This window comes from Dendrobates tinctorius, unplaced genomic scaffold (assembly GCF_039654945.1).
Source record: "Dendrobates tinctorius isolate UK_male_01 unplaced genomic scaffold, ASM3965494v1 ptg000241l, whole genome shotgun sequence".
NCBI lineage: Eukaryota > Metazoa > Chordata > Amphibia > Anura > Dendrobatidae > Dendrobates > Dendrobates tinctorius.
Window position 1 is genome coordinate 14,178,198 of NW_027361908.1, and position 22,874 is coordinate 14,201,071.

Genomic DNA, 22,874 nt, shown 5'->3' on the forward strand with positions numbered 1-22,874 from the left:
AAAAAAAAAAAAAAAAAAAAAAAAAGATATAAATGAGGAATCGATGTAATCGTACTGATCCGAAGAATAAAACTTCCTTATCAATTTTACCACACATGGAAAAGTGTAAACTCCCCCTCCCAAAAAAAGAAAGTCATGAATTGCTGGTTTTTGTTCATTCTGCCTCCCAAAAATCGGAGTAGAAAGCAATCAAAAAATATCTTTATTTAGCTTACAAAAATGCATACAAATCCGCATAGAAATAAAAAAAACGCATCAAAAACGTGCAGATTTTTAACTGCATTTTCTGCCAAGAGATGCAGTATCTGTGCAGAAAATTCCACAGGCAAATTCGCAACGTGTGCACATACCCTTAACCCTTGGGAAAATAAAAAGTTGGGGTGAAGAGATCATTTTTGTGGAAAAAATATGATTTTTTATTTTTACGGCTCTATGTTATAAACGTCTGTGAAGCACTTGGGAGTTCAAAGTGCTCACCACACATCTAGATAAGTTCCTTAAGGAGTCTAGTTTCCAAAACGGCGTCACTTTTGGGGGGTTTCGACTGTTCAGGCACATCATCAGGGGCTCTCCAAACGCGACATGGCGTCAGATCTTAATTCCAGCCAATTTTGCGTTGAAAAAGTAAAACGGCGCTCCTTCCCTTCCGAGCTCTGCCGTGCGCTCAAACAGTGGTTTACCCCCACATAAGGGGTATCAGTGTACTCAACTTTTGGGGTCCAATTTCTCCTGTTACCCTTGGTAAAATGAAAAAAAAATTGAATCTGAAGTAAATTTTTTGTGAAAAAAAAGTTACCGTATTTTTCAGACTATAAGAAGCACTTTTTCCCAAAAAAAATATGCGAGGAAAATGTGAGGTACATCTCATAGTCCGAACGCAGGCTTACCAGGGGGTTGCAGCAGTGGTGTAGCAGCGTCCCTTTCTCAGGGAACCGGCGGTGGCGTTAGAGTGGCGATGCTGAAGCTCAGTGTCAGCGGTGAGCAGTGCGGAGTGCATCATTGGTTTCTCTGCGGCCATTGTCCTGAAGCAGTGGGCCACCGGAGCCAGTGTATGCATGGTTTGAGATCTCTGCTGACCTCTCGCGCTCTATTTTCCTGAGGCTGTGAGCTTTAAGAAAATGGCCACCGGAGGCCGTGCGTGTGCAGATTGAGATCTCGGCGGCCATTTTCCTGAAGCCGAAGGCTGCCAAGATCTCAATTTACGCACGCACGGCCTCAGGACAATGGCCTCCGAGAACCCATTGATGCACTCTGGTCTGCTCACCGTGAACACTGGGCCGCAGCATCGCCACATTTCTGCCGCTGGCATCCTGAGGAAGGAACCTTGCTCCATGCAAAGCACTTTGCTCTGCCTCACCGCCGACACCGAACACACAGCATCGCACTGCTGGGAGATTCCCCGTGACTGGAGCATTGCCCCACTTCTGCTGCCGCTGGCTTCCTGAGGAAGGGACCATGCATCCTGTGACCTCGCTCTACCATCACCAGCGCCCAGGTAAGATACCTTAAATTCGGACAATAAGATGGACCCCCATTTTATAGAAATCTTATTTTTGCCATTTTCCACCCCAAAATTTGGGGTGTGTCTTATGGTCCGGTGCGTCTTATAGTCCAAAAACACGGGTATCACATACCTGGTAATATGTTTTTTCATGAGATGTTACGGTACCACGAGAGTGGGGATCTGCCCAACGAGGACAGGAAACCTTCAAGATAAAAGGGGCAGCTCCTCTCTCCGCATCAGTTTTACAGAGCCCGAGAGGAACTCTGTAGGTTAGTGTACATATAAATAATACATCCTTTACACTATTAAATTTCCAACACCCAAGGGAGTGTATAATGCTAATAACGCACCCAACTAATGATGTGATCAATAGGGAGGGAATATAAGGGTGCCGTCATGTCTCATGAAAAACACACATTACCAGGTATATAATATCTGTGTTTTTCCATCATACATGACAGCACCACAAGAGAGTTAGAGATTTGTATTCTCTTAGGGAGGGATCACTGCTTGTAATACTCTTCTCCCAAATGTGAGATCAGTGGTAGCAAATAGGTCTAACCTATAATGTTTGACAAAAGGTAGACAGAGCGGACCAAGTGGCCGCCTTACGGATTTGGTCAATGAGACCGTCTGCGCTCTCCGTCCAGGAAGTCGCCATGGCCCTCGTGGAGTGGGCTTTTATACCTTCTGGAATAGCCCTGCCTGCACTGCTATATGCTGGCATAATGGTCTTTCTCACTCATCTAGCTATAGTCTGTCTAGAGGCTTTTATGGCCCTTCCTTGCCCCCTGGAATGAGACAAACAAGGTCCTCTGTTTTCTCCAAGGTCTCGTTACCTTGAAATACCACAGGAGACATCTCCTCACATCTAGGCAATGAAGCCTCTCCTCTTTCTGGTTGTTAGGGTTAGGACAAAAGGATGGGAAGATTATCTCCTGAGCCCTATGGAATTTCGATACCACCTTGGAAAGGTGTGCTGGATCTAATTTTAACACAACTCTATCGCCCATGGCCTGAGTGTAGGGAGCGTCTATTGATAATGCTAGTAAATCCGCAACCTACGAGCCGATGTGAGCGCCATTAATAAGGCTGTTTGATGTTAAAATCTTTATCTGATGTTGTGTTTAGTGGTTCAAACGGACTCTCTGTCAGAGATGACAGGACTAAATTTAGATCCCAAGGAGGAGGAGTAGGGGACGGGACAGAGTCAGCTCTAGTACAGGCCCGGATAAACCTGGCCACCCACCTATTGTTTGCCAGGTCACAGTTGAATATGGTTTCCAGGGCTGAGACGTGTACTTTGAGGGTACTGACAGCTAACACCAACCCTAAACCTTTCTGCAGAATTTCCAGTACTACCACTATCGGGACTTCCCCTTCCCGTATGGCCTGAGGTAGATAAGAATTTTTCCCATATACTTTTGTAGTCACTGTTTTTTTTGCTACTAAGTAAGGTGGATATAAATCCTGCAGAGAATCCCTTTTTCTCTAGTAGTGACCTTATGAATTCCAGGCTGACAAATGCAGCCCAGACTACTGAGGGTGATTGAAGGGACCCTGTGTTAGAAGGTCGTGGTTCTCTGGGAGCACCCATGGGTCCGTCATTGACATCACTCTCAGCCAGTAGAACCATGGTCTTTTCGGCCACAAAGGAGCTATCATAATCACTCTGGCTCTGTCCCCCCTGATCTTCCTTAGAACCGCTGAGGCATATTGGAGGAAAGGCGTACAGGAGACCTGATGTCCACTCTATCCTGAAGGAGTCTACTGCCAACAGTTTGTCTGCTGGACTTAGGGAGCAGAATTTTTGAACCTTCCTGTTGACTTTTGAGGTGAAGGGATCTATACAGGGTTTTCCCTCACATGTGCACTATCCGTTAAAAAATGGACTCTTTTAGGCACCATTCTCCTTACCTCAAGTGGTTCCTGCTCAGAAAGTCTGCCTTCAGGTTGTCTACACCTCGGCTATGCAGGGCTGATAATGAGAGGAACTGGTGTTCTGCCAGTCATGATCCGGCCTCAAGCTGCTTAGCGGAGGCCCTCTGACGAGAGCTGTCACCTTCAGCCTAAAAGGGTCGGTGACTAAATGCATCAAGGACTGAGAACAGGTGTCTCCCAGGTGGTTTACATATGCAACCACTGCTTGGTTGTCCGATAGGACTCTCACATGGTGTCCTCTTTAAGTGTGGTAACAATTCCTTTAGCGCTTTTTCGAATGTTAGAAGTTCTTAATCGTCTGAGGATAGATTTCTTTCCTCCTAGGTCCAGGAATCCTGGAGACAATGTCTAGGTGGGCTCCCCATCCCCAGGACTGGCGTCCGTTGTGACTACCTTGGAGGCTGTGTGTGTGTGTGTGCAGGGTACTCCTCTCGGAGAGGACTATCTGTAGCACCATCTGAGTGACTGGAGTACAGAGTCCGGGAGGGTGAGCTTCTGCTCTAACCGTCCCTGAAGTTCCAGGTTGTTCTGCAGTACACATCCTTACAGTTCCCTTGCGTGGAACTGGGCCCCTTTCCCGCTGGTATGCAGGAGGTGAAGGACCTCAACACCGACATGGTCCCTCACAGAGTCATTTCTGACTTTTATTTCCCTTTCTTCCTCTGGTAGGTGATACTCCTGTTCCACTGAGTCCACTGTTAACCCCAAGAAATTCTGGATCATTACTGGTTCCAGTTTGGATTTTTTGAGGTTCAGCTGCCATCCCAGCGTCTGTAGTGTTTCCATCACTATTCTGACTTGTTCTTGACAGTAAAGGGGATTTCTTCCCACTATCAAGAAGTTGTCCAGATATAGTATCACCAGAGTATCTTTTTTCTTTGAGGTGCGCTGTGACTTCTGCGATTAATCTTGTGAAAACTCGAGGGCTATTGCTATTCCAAAGGGCAGAGCCCTGTATTGAAAGTGACGCCACTGAGACCCCATCTGGACTGTCACGCAGACATTTGCGGCCTTATTGCCGGATCAGAATGTGGTGATAAGCGTTCTTGAGGTTCAGGACTGCTATATAACACTGAGGAAGGAGGAGTTGCACTGCTGACCCTATAGTCTCCATCTCGGAAGACAGGATTATCACATAACTGTTGAGGTCTTTTCAGATTTATAATTGTCTTCCAGGACATGTCTGGGGTGTTTTTTTTTTTTTTTTTTTTAAAGGGGGGGGGGGGGGGGGTTGGGGGAGTAAAACTCTGCCCTTCTACCAAAATCTCTTCCAGGATACGTCTGTCTAGGAGTGATACTTCCCCTTCCAGACTGTCTTTCTTGAGAGGACTGCATATATCCTCATGGAGGTCAGTGGTGGAACCTTAACGCCCAACCTGGTCCCATAATTTGCAGGATCTAGGTGCTGGACGAGATACTCTCCCAAGCTGGGAGGAAGTGCCCTGAGAAGGCCTGTCACTGGGAGGGTTTTTTGGTGTCTTTGGAGGGCTTGCTGAAGTAGACGCCTCTCCCACCTTTGGATCGCTTGTCAGAGTTGTTTGTCTCGATCCTTATATTGCCGTCTCCTGGACTTCTAGCTCTTCTGAAAGGAGCGCCGAAAAGGCCTGAAATGGCTGTTTTTTGGTGAAATCTCTCTTTTTTTTTGTCGGCTTTTCCTAATACCTCATCCAATGCCTGTCCAAAACAGGAAATTTCCCTCACACAGTAAAGAGTAGAGTTACATCTTTGCCTGTGTGTCCCCCGGCCAGCATTTAAGCCATCTTGCACGGCGTCCCACAATAGCCAAAACTGCTGGCTTTGCCGCTAGCCTTGCTAGATTCTGCTGAAGCCTCAGCTAGGAAAACTGCCTCTGGTCTTATGGCCGGTTTTGCCTCTAGGATAGTCTCTCTGGGGGCTCTTTCCTCTAGCTGATTCTCCAGGTTACTAATCCATATCTTAATGGATCTAACCACACACGTGGCCGCAATGGGTGGCCTTAGTGCCCCAGCCGAGGCCTCCCAGGCTGCTTTAAGACAATTTTCTGTCAGAGATTCTTTCAGGGAACCTAAATCCTCAAAGAGCAGGGAGGACTTTTTGGAGACCTTTGAGATTGCTACATCAATCTTTGGAGCCTCATGCCAGGATGAGGATGTCTCTTCCTCAAAGGGGTACCTCCTTTTCAGGGAATTATCTGGGATTTCTTCTTTGTTTTTTTTCATTCCCTTCTAGTGAGTCCTTGCCACTGTTAGTTAATAGGGAAGGCTTTACGTTTTTCTTATAGCAAGCTGTCGAACATGAGTTCTATGGCTTTCTGCTTTCTCATCTACCAGCCCCATGGTAGGCCGGACTGCTTTAATAAGCTTGTCTGTACTGTAGTTTCCACTAGGAATGTATCCTTCTCATCTGAGCTACTTTCTGAGTAGCGAGATTTAACGGAGTCCTCCTCTGATCCTGTGGAATTCCTGAGAGATCAATGAGGGGCTGGCCTATCCCTTGCTTTGCTACCGGCAAAGTCCTTATTGACTTAGACTTCTGATTAGACCAGGGATCTCAGGCTCTCAGCAAAGAGGGTGTCTCCTCCGCTACGGTTTTATCAATACAGCCCTGAAACAGTCTCTTATTCCTAAGGGATTCTTTTGCATAAGGAACGTTCCTTATTCTTAGCTTTTTATTTACCCCTTTTTTAGGGTCCTCCAATGCTCTTACCCCACCAATATATGTAAAAAGAGGGGAGAGATGAGAAAACAGAGAGAGGGAGAGAAAGAGAACAGACATTATCGTACTGGACTTTCTCGAAGCTCACTCACCACTCGGACGCGTCACAGGACGGGTACCGGATCAGGTGGTCGTCTGGTCTGTTCACTGTCTCCCATCGAGACTATGGACCTCCTTTTTTTTTTTTTTTTTTTAAAACCATGACGATCCGCCCGTACGCTGTCCCGAGCGGCTTCCACTGTTGGTATGGCGCGTCTGGCTCTTTTCATCAAAGCGAGACCGCCACTCCTGCACCTCCTGGTGCGGCTGTAAGTGATCTGGTGAAAGACTCTCAATCTTACAAGCTGCTTAGCTGCTGCTGCTTCCAGATGAGAGCAGTCACCTTCAACCTAGAATGGCTGGTGACCTATGCCAGCACTTCTGACAGCATTACCCCATTTTTTTTTTTTTTTTTTTGATTGATTACCTGGTTGATCCTGCACCTGCCGGCCACCTGCGCTTCCTGCCTTGCATGTGCGCTGTCTCTGTCTGTGAACGCCTCCGGCAATCAAACAGCGTTGTACTATGCCGTGTCTGTGCGCGCCTCCGGCTCCAGGATCGCGCACTGGCAACCACTTCCGGTGTGCGCCCCCTGTGCTACCTTCGGTGCGCGCATCCTGTCATCTGAGCGCGCCCAAACTTCTGGCCCTGCAGCTGCTGGCACATGTCCGGGTGCACCCGCCATGCGTGTCCCGGCTTCTACTTCCAGCGCGTGCCTGCTTCCGGTGCGCGCTCCCGCTAATGGCTGCCTGCTCCCAGGTGTCCCACAGCTGCATGCACCCAGCTTCCCTTCCGGTGTGCGCCCGCGTTCACTGAGCACCTGTTGCGGCGCCCCCACGCCATCATAACACCCGCTGCTGCTGCCCTCATACCTGCGGCCCCCATGGACCTGGTCTCAGGAGGAAGCCTCAACACTGCCCTGGCCACCACTGTTTGCAGGTACTCTTTTCCCAGGGCAGTCCACGGTGTCCGGCTTGTGCTCGACAGGGAGGGATCCCCAAAGGGTCCCCAGAGGAGTTTTACATCTGCCCGGGCACCAATGTGCCTCAAGGGCTTCATGGCCACCAAATGTCAACAGGAAGGGAGCACAGAAAGTGGCCTCCGTGGACTTCTATGGGGTATGTCGGCATCAGGGAGGGTACACCCAATGTGGCCTCCAAGGTTCTAACTTCACCCGGGCATTTGCCTCATGGGCTGTGGCCATGCACTTGCTCAGGGGGGGCATGGGAATACATGGCCCCCGAGGCGACTGCCAGTACCTGGTGACGGATGTAGCAAACCGGTGCCTGCCAGTAACCATCCGACCCAGGCATCCTCTTCTTTCTTCAAGAGACTTCATCTTGAGGGTTCCCCATCGAGGACAGGAAACCAATTGATGCGGAGAGAGGAGCCGCCCCTTTTATCTTGAAGGTTTCCTGTCCTCGTTGGGCGGATCCCCTCTCTCGCGGTGCCTTCACGTATGATGGAAAAAATACGGTAAATCCTTTTTTTTTTTTTAATCATTCTAAAAATTCCTGTGTAGCACCTGAAGGGTTAGTAAACTTCTTGAATGTGGTTTTGAGCACCTTGAGGAGTGCAGTTTTTAGAATGGTGTCACTTTGGGGGTCTATATGATAAGAAAATACTCAAACGTGACTTCAAATGTGATGTGGTCCCATAAGAAAATACTCAAACGTGACTTCAAATGTGATGTGGTCCCTAAAAAAAAAAAAAAAAAAAAAAAAAAAGGTGTAAACATGACTTGCCAACAAAAAAAACATTTGGTAACAAAATTGTGCTGATGTAAAGTAGACATGTGGGAAATGAAGTATTTTATGTGACATATCTCTGTGATTTAAGGGCATGAAAATTCAAAGTAGGAAAATTGCGAAATGTTCAAAATTTTCGCCAAATTTCCGTTTTTATGACAAATAAACACGTGATATGAAAGAAATTTTACCACTATCATGAAGTACAATATGTCACGAGAAAACGTCAGAATCACCGGGATCCATGGAAGCGTTCCAGAGTTATTACCTCATAAAGGGATAGTGGTCAGAATTGTAAAAATTGGCCCGGTGATGAATGTGCAAACCACCCTTGGGGGTAAAGGGGTTAAGGGAGTTGATTCAGTTGTATGCAGGACTTATTTTCACCTAAAACCAAAAATGATTCTGACCTCAGGACTGAACAATTCTTTATAAATCAACATACTCTATATATATATTTTAGAGTATGTTGATTTTATTTTTTTTTCAGTTCATAAAGATGCTTTTTCTGTGATAAGCGATATTGCTAAAAACGTTCAAAAAAGGCTACCTGAACTGGTCATGAAAAAAAATGTTACAAATATCTCGTTGATAATAAATATATAACTGATAAAGGGAATCTGTCAGCAGGTTTTTGCTATCTCATCTAAGAGCAGCCTGATGTAAGAGACCCTGAATCCTAAGATGTATCTCTTACTTTACTGGGTGCAGCGCTTCTGACACATTCAGATGTAGAATGCAGCAGAGTTGAGAAAGCCAAACCCACCCACACCAGGCTCTGCATGTACAATGTCTATAGGCAGTGAGCTACAGGAGGGGGCAGTCGGACTTACATGCACACACTGCTGTAGCTCAGCAATGATAATCACCAGATGATAACGTCTTCAGAGTAACTATACAACAGCACTCAGCCTGACATGTGATGCACAACTAAATTCAGTGTTTTAACCCCTACTTCTTCCTGTCCTAACATTACATAGCAAAAACTGCTGACAAATTCCCTTGAATTGAAGGCAATGCTAAGTGCAAATAACCGTATTTGGTCTGTAAGGTACAAAATCCCCTTGGCCTGAACCGGTAATGTACTACGGTTCAGTGGCATGATTCGGGAAATGATGGCCTGCCTAAACCCCAGAATAAAATAATAAATCATGGCCAAACTATCAAATACACATAGCTGGACTATTTAATGGACAGAGAAAACTACTGATCGCTCATTTCCTTTCTGCTTCATACGGCAGTTTATTTATATTAGAGAGGGAATTCTAACAAACTTACACATAGGCGGCAATATCGGAATTCTCATAGTGACTCGTATAGTCACACCCTTGCCTGGAAAGCCGCTCGGGTGAAATCTGCTTGACCAATTGCCTTAGCAGCTTGTTATTTTTTTTCATTGAGGAAACCACATCAAGCTTACTTTATTTAAACAGGACCTGCCATAAAGTCGAAAGCAATATTTCGAGGTTTTGCTCTGTGCGGTGCTTGTTACACTATGTAACAACAAAAGGAACATGAATAACAGGGTGCAGGGGCAGGGTGCTCTTACCGAGCAGTAAAACCGATCTCTTATTAGCATGTTGGCAAGCTTCCTGCCTTGGAAGTTTAAGGTAAGAATGCCAGTGTCAAGCCTGGCGAGCACAGAGTAAATGAAAAACAAATATCTATGTAGAACTATGCATACGGAATGTTCCAACCACATCAACAAGCCGGTCTAAATCTCCTCCATCTCTCCCTTATATACGCAACCTACAGATATTTGCCTACATTGGGTTGAGATGTAAAAAAAAAAAAGCAAAATTTATGACGAAATATTACAAAAAGTGCTCATTTTTTAATCACAACCATCGGTGTGACTGCTATATACACTGCCGCCCAGACTCAGATTTACTGAGGTTCATGAATTTGGTGAATAACTGAAAATGTGTTTTTTTTTTTATTAATAGTTCTTTCGGCTTTTTAGCACCAAAAGTCAAAAATCCCTTAAAAACGTTGAACATTAGTCTTAAAAAAAAAAATATATGTATATGAGTTGCAGAATGTATACAGATCTTATCCAGAGGTATGTAGAACTTGCATGCTAGCTGCAAACCCTCATGGGAAGTAACCAGAACTAGGCCCTAATATTCCCTACAACCGCTGCAGCCAGCGATGTGATGTGCAGTCTGCTATACCTGCAGTACACGGCCATACACCCTGCAAAGAGAATACGCAAAACAGGATTTTGGGGAAAAAAAAAAAAAAAAACACAAACACTGTGTCAAGTGACAGGTATATGAAAGAGGTTATCCAAGACTATTTTATTTTTTTTTTTTTACTATGGGCCTAAGAACTAACATACAGGTAACTGCTAACTACCTATGTGTTGTGACTCGCCCTGATCTCTACAGGTTCAGAGCAGTCAGAGTGCTCCAGCTGGCGACTCTGCGGATTCCACCAACGTAACGTTGACAGAGCAGCTGCTTCTTTTCCTTCCGCTCTACTCTGTTGACGGGACGTGACTACTCGTCATGCTGATTGAAAGCAGGATTTCCGCTGCATAACTATCAGCATGACACTGGCAATCTTGTCCACTCGACAGAGCAGCCTAGAAGAGAAAGAGCTGCTCTGTTGATGTGAATTAGCAGAATCGCCGGCAGAAATGATTGGTGACCGCTCTGAGCTGGCATCAGGTAGGTGGTCTTAATACCATTAAAAATAAAATAAAATAGTCACAGAAACCCCCTTGAGTGTCATTTCAACAAACAAAATACAGCTCTGGCAAAAATTAAGAGACCACTGCACAGTTTTATAAAAATCAGCTTCTCTACATGTCTGACTGCCACTCCATTCCAGTGTCAGTTGAATTACAACTAGAGTACACCTCATTCTACTTAATGTGATTCTGATTAGATGATCACCTGAACCAAATCTTGTTTAACGAAGGAAAGTATAAAAAACCCTGCTGTGGTGTTCACAATCCTCTTGAAATAGGATAAGCTGGATGGCAAAACAAGTGCTAGTAACATCCCAAAAGTAATAGGAATGAAAAAATAACTTAATCATGCCAAAGGAGTTGAAAAGAAGAGTCTCGAGTGAGGAAAAGAAGGGCTCAATTCTGCGTTTACTAGCAGAGGGATACAGTGAGCATCATGTTGTCTCCATCCTTAAAACTTCTAAGACGGCAATCCATTACAACAAGGTCAAGCAGCAGACTTTGGTGACAAAGCTACAGACTGGCAGAGGGCGAAAACAACCCTCCACTGACCAGGATGACCATCATCTTATTCGAATGTCACTCAGCAACCGCAGGATGACATCAAGTGACCTACAAAAGGAATGGCAAATGGCAGCTGGGATGAAGTGCACGGCAAGAACAGTTCGTAACAGGCTCAGAGAGGCAGGGCTCAAGTCATGTAAAGGTAGAAAAAAGCCTTTCATCAATGAGAAGCAAAGGAGAGCCAGGCTGACGTTTGCCGAAGACCATAAGGATTGGACCCTAGAGGACTGGAGTAAGGTAATCTGATGAGTCTAATTTTCAGCTCTGGCCAAAATCTGGTCGTCTAATGGTTAGACGGAGACCTGGAGAGGCGTACAAGTCACAGTGTCTTGCACCCACTGTGAAACTTGGTGGAGGATCGGTGATGATCTGGGGATGCTTCAGCAAGGCTGGAATCAGGCAGATTAATCTTGGCAAAGGACGTATGAATCAAGCCACATACAAAGTTAACCTGGAAAAACAGTTGATTCCGTCTGCTAAGGCAATGTTCCCCAACTCTGAGGACTGTTTTTTCCAGCAGGACAATGCGCCATGCCACACAGCTAGGTCAATCAATGTGTGGATGAAGGACCACCACATCAAATCCCTATCATGGCCAGCCCAATCTCCAGACCTGAACCCCATTGAAAACCTCTGGAAAGTAATCAAGAGGAAGATGGGTAGTCACAAGCCACCAAACAAAGAACTGCTTAAATTTTTGTATTAGGAGTGGCATAAGGTCACCCAAAAGCAGTGTGAAAGACTGGTGGAAAGCATGCCAAGATGCATGAAAGCTGTGATTAAAAATCAGGGATATTCCACAAAATATTGATTTCTGAACTCTTCCTGAGTTAAAACATTAGTATTGTTGTTTCTAAATTATTATGAACTTGTTTTCTTTGCATTATTTGAGGTTTGCAAGCACTGCATCTTTAGTTATTTTGACCATTTCTCATTTTCTGAAAATAAAAACAGAATTTAGTGCTTGGAAATTCGGAGACATGTTGTCAGTAGTTTATAGAATAATAGAGCAATTTACATTTTACTCATTCCACACATCCATTCACGCAGTAGTTAAGAACCCCACTTCTCAAGATCAATAGGTTGGACTCTGCTCTGATCATACATTTATCACATATCCTTTGAATAAAGTAAGAAATGTTTGTGTGATGGCAGCTTTTTTATGCTCAGGTTTTAGGAATATCAAAAAGATACAGGTTTCCCAGGGTTGCTACAGATAAGAAAGCTGTATATTTTTAGTAAACTTACCAGTAAATGAAGACGACTGGGAGTGTATAGAGCCTTTATTAAGCATGGTCATGATTTTACCAACAAAGTCCTTAGGAATAAAGTTGGCATATGGCAGTATCTCTGAACTAATCAACTGGACAACCTAAAACGAGAAAAAAGTGTATGTCGGGAAAACTCAATGGCCCCAATTCATCATAGCAATTTTGCCCGAATTCTGTCAAAAATTTCTTTGAAAAGTTTCAACATTTTTGCGCAATTTGGATCTGTGCAAAAATGTTGCATTTTTTGGCCAGTTTCTCCCAGCTCTGCCAAAATGGGGGCATGGTGGAGATGTGACGCCACAGCTTTGTCCATTTCATGACGAGTCGTAACATTTCCTAAGCCATAAATTGTACTCCAGTCTAAAAGGAGTAAGATATGTGGTATTGGCATCACTGTCCCCACCTTCGGACGTATATGTAATCAAGAGAAAAGTCATGGCATGTTATAGAGAGCAGGAGGAGTTGAATGGATTGATATATAGTTTTTTGAGAAAAGATACAGAAGACCCTGTATTTTAATAATCTAAATCTCTGCTCTGAGATGATGGGTCCAGTGGGCGGTCCCATCGGTGACTGACAGCTTTCTTTGTGTAAGAGTGCATATAGAGACAGCTGTCAGTCACTCATAGGACTCCACCCACTGGACACAAAGTACCAGAAAGAGCAGCGGGATAAATGATGAAAGCACAAATTATACTGAATGTTTTCTCAAAACTATATACGGTATCAATCTGCTCAGCTTCACCTGCTCTATACCATGCTGCCTGCAGATTGGACTGCACGTTCATTGCTACCTTTAACCTCTAGGCGTCACAGCCAGTTTTGGCCATTATGCTAAGCCATTTTTTTGTTCTTACTTTTCTAATGCTGTGTTCTAGGAGCCATAACTTGTTACTTATTTTTGCAGGACAAGCTGAGAGGATCGCCGGTCTACGTCCTTTGACTGCATTGATGCACTTCAGTAAATGTGTAGTACAGTGCATTACCTCCAAGGTCAGTCTTTGACAGCTGATTAATCGCTGCCCTGGCAGGATTTGATTGGCTGAGGGATATGGCAGGCAGGAAGGCCATTGTCACCCAGTGAGTGAGCTGCAATGGGCGCCGATGGGCTCGCAGAGGGAGCGATCTCCCTGTCGGATTTCTCACATGCCATGGTCACTACTGATAGCGGCATGTAAGGGGTTGAAGTGCAAAGATTGGCATTATAACTGGTCTCAGTATTTGCAGCAGGAGCCGGGCTGTGTGTAACAGTCTCCTGCTTGCGGATGGCAAGGGCATAGCTCATGTGCCCCTGCCATCCATCAGACTGGAAAAACTGAGCAAAACAATTCACCAGACCCCTGATAAGCAAAATGCTTATATTCATGCTCAAATTTCTTAAAGAAATTGAATACTTTTCTCTATTTGGTTAAGAAAATTGTCACCAAGCACTACTGAAATGCAATATGCCCAGTGTACCTGGCAGTGTCTTCAGGCACACCTTTGGCAGAATATAGCTGGTTTTTCACATACTCAATGATCAGGTGAATAAGAAACTGCTACCGAGTTATGTAATGGGTCATTCCATGGTAACTTACGTTACAACACAGTTAGTAACTTACGTTACAATAAGTTTACTAGTTCTCATATGAAGTAATGGTATTGTAACGTACGTTACCATCAGCTTTGTAACGTTACTACAGTGTGTTGTAACGCAAGTTACCAAGTAATAACACTGTATTTTGTATTCTTGAAAAATCTGTGTTGAAATCTATTGAAAATAGTTTAATGTACAATACACATTCACTCATTTTGTGCCTGCCTTCAAAGAACAATCTGTAGCCATTATTAACTCAGTTTTTGGCTTGTGAATGTAACAAAGTTACCATGGAATGCCCCTAATGCACATCATAATCCAGTATGTATATGGTTACTGCAGGCAGCAGCTTCATTTATTTGCCCACGACATGTGTTTGCTGGAGTTACCGGCAGGAGAATATTGGCATTTTTCTTTCCCCTCCTCACCCAGATGGGATTTCAAAGAGAGCGCTCTCTTCTTGCTCCACTCACCTCTACATCAATACTCTCGTTTCTTTGAAACTCTTCAATTGAAAGATTATCTGGAGGTGAGCTAGAAAAAGAAAACATGGGGAAAACAGTATTACTCCAGCGGCAGTTCCAGGAAGGAAAGTGATGCTTTGTGCGGAATAACATTTCAAAGTTATGCATACGTAGGAGATCCCAATCCAACCCTTTGTGTGGACATCATTTCACACGCCCTGCTTTACCTCTCGTACTAGAAACCATATTAAAATACTTCATAGTCCCCCCAAAAAAAGTCGGCTAGTAGTCACGCACTACAAGATCTAAAATAACAGCCTGCCGTGCTGTAGGTTACCGGTTACATAACTTACCACTCTTTTTTTTTTTTTTTTTTTTTATTCTTTTCTAGACCGGATTTATACTTCGTAAAGCAGATGTCTTTCCCGCAAAATGTAGGGCGGTAGAGACATCTGCAAGCACAAACACTCAGGTAATTGTACAGATGTAGTATATGGAATATGGTGGCGACTATGCATCGTCTGTGCTTCTTTACGAGCTGACTACAAAATGCTGACAACTCCAGAATTACAAACGCGACTGACTACCATTGACAGTTAAAGGGGTTTTGTCACTTGTAAGAGTAATATATATGGCAAGGATGTGGCATGCCAACCTGTGGAACCTTCACGGATATGACCGACTGTTTAATGGCAACACAACCTCATTCAAGTCAATAGTGAAAAAAATCCACAAAAGCATCACTAAAATGCAACATATAGGTCTGCCTTCAAAAAGATAATTTTCCCAATAATAATCACCCACAGAAATCATTCTTATAGTATAAAAAAAAGTGACTGGGATTGCAATAAAGTGTAATAACGAAAAATGACATCAGAGACATTCACCAAACCTAAATGTGCTGACAAAAGCTTTGTGGCTCCTGTAGTCGTCCGTGGATGTCGGATCGCAATGCATGGACTGCCGCGGGTCTCCCGACCTGAGCGTCATATTTCACACTCGTGTCGGGAGAGCAGTGGTCAGTCTGGGTATTGCGGTCCGAGATCAGACTGATCTGCAGCAGACATATGAATGTGCCTTCAGTATGGTCATAGTTTTTTTTCAGTGGTGTTAGAAGAAAAAACATTACGCACATTACAAGCGTTTTTAATGCATTCAACTAGACTGGTAAAAAACTCAGCAAAACGCTGAAGAATTGACATATATGGTTTTATATATAAAAATAAAGGACATCTTAACAGATGCAAGAATGACAAACCCACTTTTTGATGAGATTGTAGAAATCTCATTTATTTTGCAGCTTTGTTTCGTTCTTTTCTTTTCAGATGATGGCACTCGCACAATAAACATCTAGTACAGACTTTACCTTTTGGTAAATAAAAAGTCTTCAAAAGTATTGGCCAGCTCTGGCCACATGCTCTCAAACTTTCCAGAAGACGCATGTTGTCGTGCAACTGGTAACCCGACTGAAAGGACCTTCAATAGGGAGGATACGGCCAACTTCCAGGTGCTTTCTGACGGGCAAGCATATTTTAGGCTTAGCGGAACCCTTAGAGTCTGAAAAAAAAAGGAGAAAATTATGTATTTATTTCAGAGGTAGAATACGGAGCAATGTAACCAACAGTATTCTTTTACCACTTATCATAATATTACATAGCCTGTGAAAAGCCTGTGGGGTTTATCTGCTGCTTCAGCACAGAGATATGGCACCTGTGCTTACTGACACCTAGTGGTTAATAGAGTCCTCACATCTACTGAATTGCCGTTTATCTTAAAGGGAACCGGGGTCACCTTGTTGAAGCGCAGCAGTCCGATCTGTGGACACCAAGGAATAGAGAAGGTAAAGCTGAGCAGATTCATATACATTTAGTGGGAAAAAAACTTTTCATTTATTTAAATCCCTGAAAGTGGTATGCATACGAGTCCAGAGGGTGGGCTTAACAGTGATTGACAGTCTTCGCTGTATCACTGTGCTTGCAGAGAAAGCTGACAATCACTGAATAGGACCACCCATTTCATATCCATATAAACACAGGGATTTCAATGAAGAAAATATAAGTTTTACAGAAACTTTTCCAACAAAAATGTTTATCGATCTGATCAGCCGCCGCTGCTCTATAACATCCTACCTGCACACCTGATACCATTTTACACAGGACAGGTCCCCCTTAAAAGGGGTCTGTGCTTGTGCCTTCTGTCTCCGAAATCCTGGTTTCGCCTGCCCTCATTGATCTCTCTGCTTTCACCTATGTTATCCAAAGAGTCTGTGCAACACTCGCACGTTCACAGGAGGTAACAAGTATGACGAAATAAAGAGTTTGTGGATGTAATCCGTGCTGCCGAAATCGATGTAGAATCGGGATGTCCAGATAAAAGTTGTTTATTCAACGCGTTTCAAATTTCAAATATGGTATATATGTGGTTATGTCCTGAGGAAGAAGTTATTTGAACTTTGAAATGCGTTGAACAACCAACTTTCATCTGGATATCCCGTTTCTACATCGATTTCAGCAGTGCAGATTACATCCACAAACGCTTTATTTTGTCATATCTGATATGGTCACTTGCGGACCCGTGGATCTGCTGGAGCCGATTTCCTCAATAAGATCTATGTGTCCTATTTATAGATCTATCAGGTTAGTGCAATCTGAACGGATTCGTTTTTTATCCATCGGATAAGACCCTATTGCGCCGATTTCCTCTACAATTTGTTCCAGTAGGTAACAAGAGCTGCCCAGGCACAACAGGCTGTAGGGAGGTGGTCAGTCACATGAATCAAGGCAGGAGGACAACGATTGTGGGGACAGAGGAGGCGCCAACAGTCCAGAGATGCCCATCAGACTGGATTGCGCCGCTTAGCACATGGCGTGGGGCAATTATAAAAGGTCTTTTCTTCAGTATGTGGGGCAGCTGGGATCTTATACAGAGACTGATGCATGGCTTTTAAAGATGGCCAATATAATTTATATAGGGGAAAACTAGCTTTCCTTTAAAACTCCAAGATCCTAAATCTTCTATAATAAGTCCGGAGGGCTCAGTTCCAAAACGCGTGTCGGGGTGTGAGCTGTACTTGGACTGGCGGACCAACTAGGTATGAGCCATTGTTATCTTTCTTTAGCTGCCATTACTGCACCATTGTAACTTGCACTTTATCTTATATTGCTGCCTACCACCCCATATTGCTATTAGCTTTGTGCTCAGAGCATCCACTTGCATGCATTGTGTCTTCTACTGCTTTTTTCTATGTACTACTGCAGGCTAATCTCTTGCATAACCCTGCCCTCTTAATTCCTAATATACACACAGATTCTTTTATGAACTTCATTTTTTAGTAGGGATCATGTCAGAATTTATCTTCACTATTGATTTCTGTGCTTATATGTACGTGACTATAGTTTATATATATTCATTATCTGTGGTTTTCCCTTGATTATATATATTATTTTTCTATTACTGACTTTATATTCCAAGTACGGGCACATTTTTGTTGTAGTGCTACCATTTACTAATTTTTTTGTTCAATAAAGATATATTTTTAATTTGTAACATCAACTGATCCTTATATTTCCCTAATAGACCATAAGTTCGAGGTTCTTTGTTCGTTTTTTTTAAATTTTCAAATTGTCTACCATTCACTTACCTAGCAACTACATATCATTTACTATATAATTGGTTTAAACTTTACTTCTTTGATATATAGCTATTGCTACGTTCAGTATGTGTTTATTCTATAATAATATATTTACAGCACCTATTAGAGTAAAGCCTGTCAATCAGCCCCGTCAGCTAGAGATACACACAAATAGGTGAACTACGCACAGTAAAGAGCTAGCAAATAGAGGAGCCCTCTCCATGCGCAATTTCTGCACCTCAAATACAAATTTACTATGGCTGAACAACCAGTGGCCCAGACTGCAAGGTGGAATACGAACAAACATAGCCTCACACAGCAAAAGATCACCGTCTGTACTTTGTTACGTACCCCCAGCATGTGTCTGCTGGGTACATCAAGAGGCTGACATACTGATTGCTACAATACACTATAGTCAGAGCCCTAATAGTGGACTCACTGATGTCACACTAATAGGAATTAGTCATTGGCTTGTCATACAGACTGTGTAATAATGAGGTAGGTGGAAATAGTTCTTTAGTAGGTAAAATTATTTTCCTGTAATAACAAGAGAATATCACATATTTGCTGATTAGTGGGTATCCGACCACTGGGATTCATATCTATTACTAAAATTAAAGGGCCTATCCATGCCTAGAAATTTGTAGACCTAAATACAGATCATTATCAGGTCAGTGGGGGTCCAACCCCATGCTCCCCCACCGATCACCTGTTTCTTGCTTCAATGACCGTAAACACTGAATGGAAATGCTGAGAGCAGGTCCATTTGGAGTGTAGCAGCCGCTGCAGCACAGCCATTCTTCTAAGTTGAGGAAGCACTGCAGTACCCAGCAGCAGCTGCTACACTCTGAGTGGAGCTACACTCAGCAGCTCTGCTCAAGTGTTTACATCTGGCCGCCGAATGGAGCCAAAGACAGCTGATCGGTGTGGGAGTCCGGTGTCCACCACCCATCTGCTACTGATAAACTATCATGCTCATAGGTCAAATACTTACGCCTGAACAACCGCTTTAAAGGGCCAATACCCCCTGGCCCCAAACACAATCATACGTACCCGAATAATATTTTGTAGAACCTTTTCATTCACCACAGCTTTATGACATGCTGTTTTCTGGTACAGGTCAACCACGACTTCCAAGGATTTTTCAGCAAACGGTACATAATTTAAGGCGACCCACTCTGCCTGGAATAAAAGCATTATACGTGAGATTTCAGGACTATAGTCAGGAAAACAATTTGCAGAGATCGGAGCTGGTCATTGTCTGCATGCTTGCTGATCTGGTCATCCGAGACATTGAAAAGGAAAGCAGAAAGCAGCACTTTGCATGCGCTAAGAAAGTAAGACAAATCTTCATACAAGGAAATACTATTGCCAGTCTTCCAGTGTACAGTAGGAGGAATTCATTATTGTTAGAAGTTTATTCATTTTTTATTCTTTTGTCAGGACAGGGCAAATGGAAATGTCACTCACCGGTGCAAAAAGTTGGATCTATTGTGATTCCATTTTGTTGCAGAATAAACAGAACGAGAGAAGTTAATTCAGATAGATTTAGACACATACATGTTAATTTTAGATGAGAGAACGATGCAAATGTATTGATGGTGCTTCATTACCATAGTGTCAATTAATTATTTTTTATTTTATTTTTTGTTAACCAAGGAATTAACTGCAGCGACTTGAATTAACAGAGTCAACCAAGTGAAGAAGCAGAATTGTTCATTTTACCTAGCCACAAATATAAGGATTTTGTCAAGTGCTCTAGGGATACCAAACTAATTACATGGTTGGCTATGGCAGGAAGAGAGAAATTAAAACCTTTCGGGAAACAATAGGCTTTTACATCACCGAGAAAGTTAATTAGGTACACAGAGTATGGGACAATTCCCGGCTAGTGCACGGATCTTCCTGGCCTAGCACAACCCCCATGCCCGTCTCTGTTTTGAGCCATGGAAGAGACATAGAGTAGAAGAGACATCAGTCACCCACATGGAGAGACGCTAGCACTACCCGGGAATCAGACCATCCTAAAAGCCGTTCCTGACTCAATTACAAGAAGAATTAAAGCTGACTTTGTCAATGATGGAAAAACCATCTGTAGACACAAAGAGAAGTTTGAACTGGTTTCTTCACTATCCTACCCACCAATGTATTAAAACTGCAGGCCCTAAAGCTTCATAATGTTCCCTTCAAGGAGCTTTGTCCAATAAAATCGGTATCAACTCGATGTTCGACTTTTAGAGCTGACCATACAAGAGGTCTCATCAGAATTCATAAACCAACTGCACCATCTGACATGCCAAACTATGATATACTGGATTTTATGCAATGTGCAACTAGATTAGATTCATAGACCTCTTTCCCCACTGAGCCTCTTGTGCTAGTCCAGATGCGTATTATTGTCTGCGACATGGACAACCTGTCGACAGCTGAGCTCATTGGCACTGCCCAAGTTGACAGTACGAGACACTAAAGACAATAACAGACATTGGGTGCAAAGGCGGAGACAGCGCTGGGCCTGGGCAGGGTGAAATAAACTGCAGCAGTAGACGATGGGCTGTACAAAACCGGAAAAGCAGCAACGTTACACTATGTGATGGTGACACTAATGGTTAAGAGTGCGGTATAATGGAAATACTCACTACATCACAAGCAGGTAACAATGTCATTAGTATCAGACAGAAATCCACACAAGAGTGGCGCGATAATACATACCTGATTGTATTTGGCATTAGCAATGTGCTTGGTTTCTAGTTTGCCATACTGAGGAGGTTTACAAGAAAACTGGACAAAAGCAGACAGCTGGTCAAAAATTGCTGGATACATTATCTGCATATTTTCCGGACCTACACAGATGGCCTAAAAGGAAGAAAAGACACAAATTAGGGACAATCTTACATAACATAACAGAAGATCTTATACATGTTGGTGTATTTGGATTATGGAGATGAATTGGAGCCCCTTCATGTCTGCTGGGCTATCCTGGCATGGGAATATTATGGACACATGGGTGAATTTTATTTTTAATTAGGGCATCTTGTCACTAGGCTACTACATGCTTTTTAAAATAAAAAACAAACAAACTAATTAGAGTTAACTATCATCTTCTACTATGCATTATGTAGAAAATGTGTTTAACCCCTTCTTGACATGTACTGCGCATGTTGTGTCCGCTTTGATGTGGGCTCTGGCGCTTAGCCCACATCTTTCCCGGCACATATCAGCTGTTTTGAACAGTGGTCGGCACTCATAGCAAGTCAGCAACTCTGCTACATATAGGGGATCTGACCATCAAGTATATACGGTAAGCCCTCACCCAACCCGAGATCACGAAAAATGGAGACGTTACGGTTATCGGAAAATGACGCAATTTTTTTTAAACAAACTTTGGAGTTTTTTTCACCACTTAGGTATAAAAGAATCTGTACATGTTTAGTGTCTATGAGCTCGTAATGACCTGGAGAATCATAATGGAAGGTCAGTTTTAGTATTTGGTGAACATGGTAAACAAAAATCCAAAAAACAGTTGTAGAATAGCACTTTATTTTTCAATTTCACTGCACTTGGAATTTTTTCCCGTTTTTGAGTACACAATATGGTAAAACCAATGGTGTCATTCAAAAGTACAACTCATCCCGCAAAAAACAAGCCCTCAAATGGCCTTGTTGATGGAAAAATAAAAAAGTTATGGCTCTGGGAAGAAGGGTAACAAAAATCAGAAACGCAAAAAAATTCTGTAAGCAGGAAAGTCTGACTGCCAAAATAAAAATAACTAAAAGACCCGTTTTCAAATCTATACATACAAAATTAAATTGGCAAATAGTCTTGATTTAGAATATTCCCTACGGTTTTTGTAATCAAGCTCCTATGCAGATCTATACATCACCATGGTAACCGAACAAAAGAACTGTGTCGTTAGATCCTGCAGTCACACTGTTCCAACTGTCCTCTACTTCTTGCCAATCTAGATGTAGGAAGGAAGAAGTAGGGCATAGATGGAAATGACTTATGTATTAGCCTACAGTTGGCAGACACTAAACAGTTTGCACGTCAAAATGATTTATCTAGGGGAGCTCATAATTTAACCAAAATGTGTGCTAAGAACATTTAATTGTGTTAACCCCCCCTCCCAACATTACTATTTTCCAGTTTTGCGTTTTGTTTTTTTTTTCCTCTCCATCTTCCGAGCGTCATAACTTTATTTTTTTGTCAACAGTCGTACAAGGGCTTGACTTTTTTTAGGGAATGAATTGTGCTTTTGAATGATACCATTCTTTTTATCATGTGATGACAAGCTGGTATTCACAGTACAGTCATGACAGGCAAGGGAGTCTTCAACAGACCCCCAGCTGTCATAGCTGCATCAGATCTGCAACTCATGATCCCCATCATTAAGGGGGTTGGAAATTTGTGCACAGTATGAGGTGACCTCTGCCCATGCTGTAATTGCCGCTGTCAGAGATTGTCAGCGGCATTTAACAGGTTAACAGCTGCCGGTGTAGTAGCGTTTCACTTGCGGCTGTTGGCAGATCATGGCTGAATATTACAGCCATCATCTGACAGGAAACTTGCAGGCTCAGTTCCTGAACCCACATCAAAGTCAAGGAGCCGGTATATGATGCAACTGTACGTTATATTTCGATAAGGGGTAAAATAAGAACATAATGTATTATATGAAGCATGTAATGTTTCTAATTAGTTGGTTAGTTTAACATTTTATTTCATACTTGTTTTAATGTTTGCTTTCTGC

At 43.1% G+C, this 22,874-nt stretch overlaps 1 protein-coding gene across 2 annotated transcripts in view; it reads right to left on the minus strand.

The window, feature by feature from the left end:
* Positions 1-22,874, minus strand: part of MON2 (MON2 homolog, regulator of endosome-to-Golgi trafficking) — a 139,786-nt gene that overhangs the window by 22,452 nt on the left and 94,460 nt on the right. The window contains exons 27-32 of one of the 2 annotated variants that reach the window (XM_073556966.1): positions 20,840-20,983; positions 19,598-19,615; positions 19,181-19,309; positions 15,863-16,053; positions 14,506-14,566; positions 12,434-12,557 (exon numbers count right to left, since the gene is read on the minus strand). In XM_073556966.1, the coding sequence (XP_073413067.1) occupies positions 12,434-12,557; positions 14,506-14,566; positions 15,863-16,053; positions 19,181-19,309; positions 19,598-19,615; positions 20,840-20,983 (667 nt within the window). The remainder of the gene's footprint in view (positions 1-12,433; positions 12,558-14,505; positions 14,567-15,862; positions 16,054-19,180; positions 19,310-19,597; positions 19,616-20,839; positions 20,984-22,874) is intronic. The other variant, XM_073556967.1, reaches the window with a different exon arrangement.